Source organism: Pomacea canaliculata, linkage group LG13, assembly GCF_003073045.1.
Source record: "Pomacea canaliculata isolate SZHN2017 linkage group LG13, ASM307304v1, whole genome shotgun sequence".
In the NCBI taxonomy this organism is placed as follows: Eukaryota; Metazoa; Mollusca; class Gastropoda; order Architaenioglossa; family Ampullariidae; genus Pomacea; species Pomacea canaliculata.
Window position 1 is genome coordinate 22,590,974 of NC_037602.1, and position 10,300 is coordinate 22,601,273.

The 10,300-nt window shown below is 39.6% G+C and overlaps 1 protein-coding gene across 1 annotated transcript; it reads right to left on the reverse strand.

Annotated features, from left to right (window-relative positions):
• Positions 1-1,483: 1,483 nt before the first annotated feature.
• LOC112554297 (peptide-N(4)-(N-acetyl-beta-glucosaminyl)asparagine amidase-like) lies at positions 1,484-10,252 on the reverse strand. The gene is made up of 6 exons (XM_025222022.1): positions 9,976-10,252; positions 9,468-9,588; positions 8,823-9,037; positions 3,880-5,065; positions 3,108-3,218; positions 1,484-2,644 (listed from the first exon to the last, which is right to left on the reverse strand). Exons 1-6 carry the CDS (start codon positions 10,195-10,197, stop codon positions 2,472-2,474), a joined length of 2,028 nt encoding a protein of 675 aa, XP_025077807.1. The 5' UTR covers positions 10,198-10,252; the 3' UTR covers positions 1,484-2,471.
• Positions 10,253-10,300: the final 48 nt, after the last annotated feature.

Below are 10,300 nucleotides of genomic sequence, written 5' to 3' on the forward strand. Positions count from 1 at the left end.
ATGGCCACCCCTCAGGTCAGCTTTGATTTCCGGTTCGTGATGGGTCAGCCTGGACTGAACAATGACTACCGTACGTCTTGTGGCATCACGAAAGGAATCTTACGCCCTCTGGTACTTACCTCAGGTGACCCAATTTCAGGTCAGCAAGTGCTGAGATTAGAATGAAAAATAAGTCTTGGTTGTTTTAGACATTTTAGGTTTACAGTTTTGTTACGATAATCATCAACTTTTTGAAACTGCGCCCCTCAAAATGTTAGTTTTTTTCCTGCCTTTTCTTTTCGCTTTTGCTTAAAAGAAAATGAAAACAAATGCTGACCAAGACAGATTTTGTATATTATTTGGGCCTTGTTATGCTAGATTTACCTTACAGACATTTTAGTTGAAAGATGACAAGAAAGTCATCAAACTATCTACAACAAATGATTCAATGACTTTAAAGAGAAATTTATCCCCTTCTATTTATTATATAGTTCTTTGACCTGTGTGATCAAGAGGCGTCATGAAAAAAGATATCCTTAAGACATTTCTGTGCGTAAGTGAGAATGCTGAAGACTTATTTGCTCCAAGTTGGCCAATCAGTATCATGTTATAAACTTGTGTAAATTCACTATAGCATGCTTGTGCCGGTGGCAAAATAGTTAGCGCCTGTCACCAATACAGTTAGGACTGGTTGTCCTGGGTTTGGCTTTTGTCTCAGGCACGTTGTGCTTTCTCTGCATGTGGTATCTTTTTATTTTTTGGAATTTTGTTTGTATTTTTAAAAATCCATTAAAGGACCATTAAATGCCAAGAATGTGTTCAAGCAGGCAAACCATTTTAGTGTAAGCCAAAAAAAGAACTAATGTAAGGTGACCAGACGTTTCGGGGGCGAAAGCGGGACACGTGCCGATGATGTTGTCACTGTCAAAGAACGCCGAAAAAAGTGATTTTTAAAGACAACCGGGACATTTGATGGACTTGCCAGAAGGCCAGAAAGCAGGACATTGGGTGTCCCGCCCGATCAGCAGCGGGACACGAGGTCAAAAGCGGGACGTCTGGTCACCTTAACTAATGCCCTGGGGGAAAAAGTTTGCATCCACAAGTTAAATGCATTATCTGCATGTCATAAAGAGCCAAGTTTCTTGGACCTAAAATAATTATTCAAAAGCTACAAAAAATCCTTGAATAAAAGTCACTAAACCTCAACTAATGGATATGCTCTTACTATAAGTCACTTATTATAACCACTTATCAACTTCAGGCAATGAATAACAAATATTCGTCAGGGCCTCAGTACTGGAAAATAAAACAATTCAACGATCAGGGCCTCAGACAATGGGAAAATATATAGGAAATCTCTAGTAACAAGGGCCTTAACTCACAACAGGTTAAGCATATTGATTGTTAATGTTTGTTTTCACAGTCGTGACCTGTTTTGAGTTAAAGAAAACAAAAAAGACGAATCGCCAGGGCATTATTAACAGAATAATACAATCTCATTCAGTGGACATCAAGTGATCAAAGACCGTCATTTATTAGATGGTAGTGTAGTTATCCGAGTTTCATACAGAGTAAGAACTGAATCGACTTCCTTGTGTCAAGGCTTTGGTTACTGGATGGAAAGGTGGGGGGATGGAGGACTGGAAGACATTACTGTTATAATGGCCTCAGATACTGGAAACATACTGACCTCACCACAACCATAAACAAATAAAAACATTCCATCAAAATATGTAGCAATATAGTCCAACCACAAACTTGCATTACTGGACTGCTTGCAGACAATTTTTTTTTTTTCCAGATTACTACTACAGCGAAGTTGGTGCATACAAAGCTTCCAGTTTATTCCCATTTATTGTTTAAGCTTGCCAAGACCAACAGCAGAGAACTTTACAAGAGGCTAGGCGTTGGTCTCAGCAGACAGACAGAAGTCCACCTCTACATGTCCGTGTTCAACCTAACATACTGACCTCATCATAACCATAAACAAATCAAAACATTCCATCAAAATATGAAGCAATAAACTGCAAGCAAACATGCCATAATGCTATGTCATGGTCACACCCCAATATCACAAGCAAATTCATGAAACAAAATATACAGCAATATAGTCCAAACAGGCAAGTCTAAATGCCACATTCAAAACATGAATCTCTTTTCCCTTGCCCATACATTGTGGTAATCGCCATCTAAGGCTTTTCAAGGGAAGGCACTCAATCAGAAGGGTAAACTGGTAGAAGCAAACTGTCCCACACTGGCGAGTTATAGGCTGGATAAACTTCTTGCTCAAAATGGCGAACCTCATGATGTGTGGTTGTGGCTTTGAAGAGACAAATTCATCTAATGGCATTGCCTGCTAACTTATAGCTTGTCTTTATGTATGCAGAGTACAAATTGATGTCGTTTACACCATATCTCAGAACATGTTGCAAATTGTGCAGTCAACTTGGGAACACTGCTCAAAAACAGGATAAAGGTAAAATCTTAGATTCTTAACTCAAATGCAGAACAATCTGAAAGGGAAATTCTGCATCATCAACACCCTGGCGAAAGAGCTGAGTATGTTGCCAAGCAACATCTCCCCGTCCTCCAGTCAAAACTGCAGTTAGAACCAAGGTTTGGCTGCGGTGAAGATCAAAACTCTGAAAGTTGTTTAACTGTGGCCCTGCACACACACACAAAATTGAATTTTGTGATAACTATTTACCAACAAATAATTTCAATCAAAACTTTAATGATGAACACTCTGAATGATAACAATAAAGCAAGTAGGTTTCGCAAAAATTTAAGCAAACTACATTTTAATGCCATTAAATGTTTGTTGAGAAGTCTGGTAATCTATACTTTTTTAATACTTTTAATGATAATATTTAATAATAGTATATCTTTTCATCTATATCTTTTCAAACAGAAAATGTGACTAGTACATGTTGGAGTGCAGAAAAATGAGACATGCTAAAGACAAAGTGATGCTGGTGGAATATCTTCCATGCCCTGTCCATATAACAAAGCAACCAATCACACGATGCCTGTGACAATGACTGTACAAAGAAATATTTTTTCTACAGCTAGTAAAAGTGAGACAAGCACTGTACCAGTGTATCAAAGGAATGCAAGCTACAACTTACCAGGGACTGTGAAGCACTGCCCATCAGCACATAGCCGCCAAGACACGACACCATTCTCATATGTTGCACTTGGGGCTCTCAACTCCAACCGGCTGATGCACAGATCTTCTCCTGAAGTCATAAAATTATTAACAGCACTCAATTTCAAGTTATATGTGATAATTTAATGCCTATTTATAGACAAACCGCATGTTAACATGATGGAATTGCATTAGAGCAGGGATGCCCAACCTACAGCCCGCGGGCCATATCCGGCCCGTGATGCGGTGCCATCCGCCCGCGAAACTTCTGCCCACAGTGCAGGAAATCCGCATGTTAGTAATATAAAAAAAAAACCCGAAAAAAGAAAAAAGGGAAGAAGTATTAATCCCCACGTAGGGGCATTTCCCAATCTTTTTTTCGATGGATGAACATTTTCGATTCAGTGCTCCGACTTGGTGTCTCTACGATGAGGCCGGACATTCAGAAGTTGGTTTCGGGAAAACAACTTCAAATATCCCACTAATTACTACATAATTAATGGTAAGTACAACTTTTTTCTAATAAAAAATGGTATCTGCTCTATTTTTTTTTTTTTTTAATTTTGCGGTGAAGTGGCCCGCGACACGGCTGTTCGAAATGGATATGGCCCGCAGGCCGAAAAAGGTTGGGCATCACTGCATTAGAGGATAATGTAAACATCAAAGAATGACTGTCCTAAGACTAAGGTCTAAAGCTGATGTTAGATTGTATATGTAAAAATACTGATCAATATGTGAATGTTGATGTTCACCTGAAAGATCAAATTTCCAAGATATTTCAGCTGACGATGAATTATCTTCTCGTGCCAGATAAACCATCTTCCAGTCACTCTCCTCTTTACGAAAAATAAATCTGGTGTTGTAGGTACAAGAATACCAGTGCTTAGTGGAGCCAGACTGCGACTCCCTTATGTAAATATCTTTAGCACAGCTGTACTTAATGTACACCCTTTCACTGTGTTTTTCATCTTCCAACAGTCGAAACACGTATTGAAACTTCTTTGCTGGCTCAGGTGTGCCCAGCTCCCCACGAGCCAGCCTCCAGGCAAGAGAGCCAGTAGTGCGACCTTGCAAACTCTGATTAGCTGCAGCTTTTGGCGTCATGAACTCAACAAGTTCTACAACCAGCCTGTGCAACATCTCCTGTTTCCTGGATTCTGACATTGTCTGCAGCATTTTGTTGAAAAGCTGATGGATGGTGTTGATAAGCCAGGATTCACGACAACTATTTCTACGAGCGAGTACCTCTTGGTGTTTTGCTGAGTACCTCCATGTCACATCTTGTATGTCATCTTTAGAAAAACCTATTACATAAGTTAGCTTCTTGCCCCAGCCCTCTTCATAAAGAAGCGGTTTGTCGCAGACATTTTCACATGGGTCACAGTGCACCCAACGCCTCTGCGACTGAGAATACACCTCTGTCCAAACATGATCTGTCCAATCCAACACATAACGGGCTTCCAACCTCAAAGCTCGACAACATAGTGTGAAACAGTTGGCCCATTCCCCACACCGTCCTCTTCTTGTCTCAAGGAGTTTTGCAGGATGATTATAACGTGGAAAACGTGTAAAGGCATTGCAAGTGTCGCACTGATGCTTTTCCACGCGAGACCCTCCCCACAAAGCTTCCTCTTCAGTAGGAACAGAACTTCCTGCATGATGGGTGCTACCACCACACTTCTCACAAGGCAAGCAATCAACCCATATAAAGAATGATTTTTTGAACCAGTTAAGCAACTCCAACACCAAGCAATCCTTTACATCCAATGAACTGGATGGGTCTTCAGATCTACATTCTTGCAGACGAACTTCAGCCTCCTGCATAAGTCTGGCTGTAGGGACAAGAGCTCTTGCCTTGTCCTGAAGCAAAGGGTCTTCGTAAAGAAGAACCTGAGACATGCCAGACTGCAATCTTGCAAAGAAGGCAGATTCACTCCTCTGTCAAATCAGATATATAAAGCACTTCAGTATTTAGTGAAAGCAAAGAAACATTAACAGCAAATCTAACTGAAACTGATGCTAACAGTGCCACACAAAAAATTACATTTGATCACAGCAAACTCTGAAAGACAAAAACACATGGCTGCAGCACCTCAATATTTGTTTATAGTGTTTTACACCATGCAAACAACTAAGGTTATATCACGGCAAGGACTACAGCTCAATGATTGTTTGTAGTGTTTTACACACTGCCAGAAGCTAAGGCTACATCATGGTGAGGGCTACATGACAAAAACTGGTTTTTTTTTCCCCCCAACAGTGTTTACCAGTATTTTCTATAGAAAATGCTTTACAGGGGACCAGTCGATTCGACCATTTGCCAGTTCGACCATCTGTCAATTTAACCATGACATAAGTCGATTTGACTTCGACCTGTAGTCGATTTGTTACAGCCCTTAGTCGAGTCAACCAAATCATCTATGCAACAATTCAGCCTTGAAATAAGTGTATTATTATTATCATTATGTGTGTGTGGGTGAGAGAAAAAGTGTGGATCCAAGTCAACATAAATCAGCCTTTTCTAACATCTTCTTCTAATGCTTTACACTTTTATTTAAAAGATAAGTTTTCCTTATGCCTGAATCTAACATAAAAGCATCAGTGCTAAAACACGTTTTGAAGTTGAGTTCACGTAACAAGCTAGGAGAAGTGTGTGCTTCCATTGAAAAGACATCACATTAGAGCTGGAGCATACAGGTTAGGAGGATGGACATACACAAAAGGCAGTGCGCTACATTACTTTGAACAGCATCTATTTGATAATGGCAGACAACCTAGGTATATCACATGACTATAGAAAAAAAAAAGTTTTATTTACATACAGGCAATGAATGTCTCATTACACCGCATAGTAACTTCTGTACTTGGTGGTCAAATCAGCTGAGGCCAGCGGTGAAACTGAGGGCTGTGGTCGAATCAACCTTGGGTTGTGAACAAATTGACTAAAGGTCATGGTCAAATAGGCTCATGCATGATCAAATCAACTTGCTCAAATTGAGCGGTGACCATTTTATGCACTCCAGGGGGGTTTACAATGGAACACAGATGTTTGGTCAAATATATAGGAATATGAACATGATTATATTTGAGGTGGCTTCCTCAATTTTATTAAAAAGACCTTGGCTTGTATCTTGCATTAAGTTACATTAAAATAACAGTCTTGTATCTTAAATGCTGAACTTTACCTAAGGACAGGAAAGAACTGGTTTGATGCAGGTGGGGGGAGGTAGAACTCACAGTGCTGACAACTACATGAGGTCAGTCTTTACTATTTGCTTTATCTGGCCACAAAAATATGTGGGGTGGAGATGACAGGCAGTTAGTCTTCACTAATTGCTTTATTTGGCCCCAAATATATGTGGGGTGGCAGTCACATGCAGTGCCAACTAACCCTAGGCATTGCTGCTTGCATCTTTGTCGTCTCACCAGTACTTGCAGCAGACATTGAGAACAGGGTAAGGTGAAGGCTGTGGAGAAACAGCTTGTAGCCCATGACTACATATATGGTCACAAAGTTAGAGCTGCCGCTGAGCACCCTTGTTTTTGTTAGTATTTCGTGTGTTTTTATCTGTATTCAAATAGCACAACTTACAAGTACCTAGTGTCTAAACTAAAGCATTACTAAGAGTGATGTCCCTTCACCTAACTGGCTGGAGGGGACTAGGCCAGGATGGCGAACCTATGGCACGCGTGCCCAAGGTGGCACGCGAAACGATTTTGTGCGGCACACGACAACGCTGATGGATTTTTTAAAAATTTCAAATTATCATAATAGCCTGCCCCAAGACTTCAAAATCTGTAGGTCAGGATAATAACGTTGAATAAATAAGTATTATTTTATAATTTATAATTTTATACTAAGCAGCTTTATTTTTTCTGCGCAGCAAACTTACTGGTTACTGGCTGTAGCACTTTGTTTTTATAGCGGCGTCATTAAGTAGACCGACTTGGCACGCAGCAATTTTTATTGCTTTGAAATTGAAATAACTGGCACTCGGACTGAAAAAGGTTCGCCATCCCTGGACTAGGCTCATAAGCTCTCTGTGATTTTGTCTCATCTATGGATCTATGTGGAGTTTTGGTTTCTCCTTCTCATCTGTGATATTTGTTGGGATGTTCACCTCTGTTACAGATTGTTTTTCAGTGCTTGTGCTGCGTCATTTCTTACAATAGATATCTTCCACTAATGGCTTCTGTCTCCTGTTCGTTTTGCCACCTTGCTTTGGAATTTTGACTGTACAGGATCTTGCGCCTCCTTCCCTGACACTTTTAACTATTCTGGCATTGTGGACCATGCCGTTTTCCATTTTCACAAACCACGGACCTTTACGTTTGACTGGGCGCGGGCTACATGTTCTAGCCGAAGTAGATTAGATTTGGGATCTATCCCTCCTCATGTGTGTTGTATCAACAAAGCTGTTGCGCATAATCTGTATCACTGTCTGTGAAGTCTGTGTGTAAATGTAATTGTGTTACTTTCATTCATCTCTCTCTCTCTCTGACTTCATCGCGCGGCATGTCACTGAACTGCTCCGAAACGTGCAAAACTTCGTTTCTTCAGTACCAGGACTGTGCTCTCTTCTTAACTGTGTTGCACTAAAACTTCAAATTCGGTAGTCCAATGAATTTTTTTTTTCTACTGACCTACACTTAAAATTCAAGACACTGCTTATGCCAATCCTTCCTTTGCAAAGATCAGCTTCAAAGTCCAGTGCTAGCAGGATGGGAGTGTAAATAAGAACACCAAAACTTACTGTTTTTGAGACCAGCATTCATTTACAATATTCTTGTGTTTTTCTTTTTAGTAAAGTGCTTTGAGCCTGCCTTTAATGGTGGGGAAAAGTGCCATACAAATCAACTTTATTATTATTGTTATCAATTCATTCTAAAATTTTAACGTGCGAACATTATACTCAAACCAAGATGAAGCACTGTATGCTGGTCACCAGTGGGGACGAATAGAAAATGTTAAATATTATCATCCCCGCTTTAAATAAGAACTGAAAAAAAAAAGGGAAACAAAAGCAATAAAGTAAGTTTAAAATTTGGTTGCCTTTTGGTTTGTGGCATTTCAGCTGTTCATCCTTCTCTCCTTTTTGTTTCTCCCTCTCTCTCCCCCCCTTTTTTATTCCACAATGGAGAAGATAGTGTATCTTCACCATGACAGTATGCTGCAAGCTGCTTCTCCTCAGCTTTCTTTTCCCTCATTTCTGTTTTCAACCCCCAACACAAGTACTGGTAGGGTGAGAAAGACAAATGCAGCAATACCTAGGGGTAGTCAGCACTGCCTACTTGTCTGGCCAGATGAAGAAGTCACCTTACCTCACTTGGGTCAAACCTGTTCCTTCCTGCTGGATTAAAAAAAGTCTGGCCTTTAAGTTACACTGAAATATCAGTCTTATATCTTGCGTTACATTACATTGAAACATTAGTAACTTGAACTAAGTGTTATCAGTCTTGCATAGACCTGAGCTGCAAAAGGGTATAAATCAATTTCCCTTACATCTTCTTTTAAAATCAAGATTTGAAGCTGAATACTTTTAATACAACAAGTAGCTGTACTTTAATGATATTCCTTTAAAAGTTTGTTTTTAAGCTCAAATTTTCATGCTGCTTTTCTTGTTGTGAAATATCTTACTAACAATATAATAAGAATTCTACCTCCAAAGGTGATTAAGGTCACTCTACTTTCTACCTTGAGATCATCTATTGTCTGTATTCGCTGTTCTTGTACTGGAGCACCTGCTGCAACAAGGGAAGCTTGGGCTGTGGGAGTAGCTGAAGAAGATAAAGTGGAGGACATAGCTGAAAGAGATGAAGCTGCTGCAGCCATTGTTCTCTGCTGTGAATCTTCAAAATTTTGTGCTAAGCTTGGCATGAAAGGTTCCTCTTGTCGTTGCCTGGAAGGTCCTAGACAAATGTTATTAAATTTTAAAACATGGCATTTCTAATGCTTTACACTAATTAGCAAATAAAGTGCTTGAAAACAAGCCAATATTACCCATGATTAAGGAGGATAGTGTATTTAATTGCACAGGTTAAGGAATGAAGGTCTGCATGCTCTATGGATGATCCAATTTAATCCTTGAGGTACTGATCCAGTCTAACCCTCAATGCTAGAGATGACATGTATCTGGGCTGATGCTGGAGACAATATGTAATCTGGGATATTCTAGAGATTATATGTGATCTGGGCCATTGCTAGAAACAACATATAACCTGGGATATGTTAGAGATGACTTGTCATCTAATAATACTATAGAATGCCAAACACTTCTTCTTAACAAGACAAAACATGGCTTAATTTGGAAAAAAAGGAAGATTTATCATCTGCCTTTACCATTTGATGAGCTGTCATCCTCTGCCCTTCGAACCCTTTGACAAAGGACTGAAATCTCATCCCTTATCTGCTGCACAGCCCTTAGGTTGTTGTTTGCAGGCAGCGTTAGGTATTCACCATCCTAATGAATAAAATATAGAAACAATTTTTAATAGCTTGCCATACCAGATCTGATATGATTGCAGGTTGACATGAGTCACAGATTCTTATGCCATGAGATCTGCATACCTGATCATTTAACCAGTTGAGTAGTTTCTTAATAACCACATGGATGATATAGATTTTTGCCAACTTTTCACCTCCGCCAGCAGTAAAACTATAGATTCACAGCTGTTATTTACTAAATAGAAAGCAAGAGAATTTTTTTTTTTTTTTACTGACTTAGCACTAGGAGCGGTGTATAATCTTCTACATTTGTCTTATTATTGTATGCCTCTTGTGTAATATTTCTTTGTACTGAGTTCATAATAACTATAGCAACAACTGGAAGAACCAAGCTAATTATTACCTCCACAAAGCCCATATCAAAGAGACATTCCATGCCTCCCACCACGGGCAAGAGCTTAGACTGAACAAGGGGATTTCCAACACGTATCCGTCTATATTTCACATCGTTTGGGTTTTCTAGAACGTTGTTTGCAAGTCGAAGCAACAATTCTGATGCTGAGAGAAAATCATCTTTGCTGTTGTTTGTTAAAAGCTGGTGCACAGCATTGCCAGAAAAAGCCATCGTCACTGGATGTGAAGCTCAAGCCACCATAACATCTGCAAATACCTGAATGTGGCGTCAAAGTAAAATGCTTATGTTTCAAAAATAATTCATAAATTGAAAA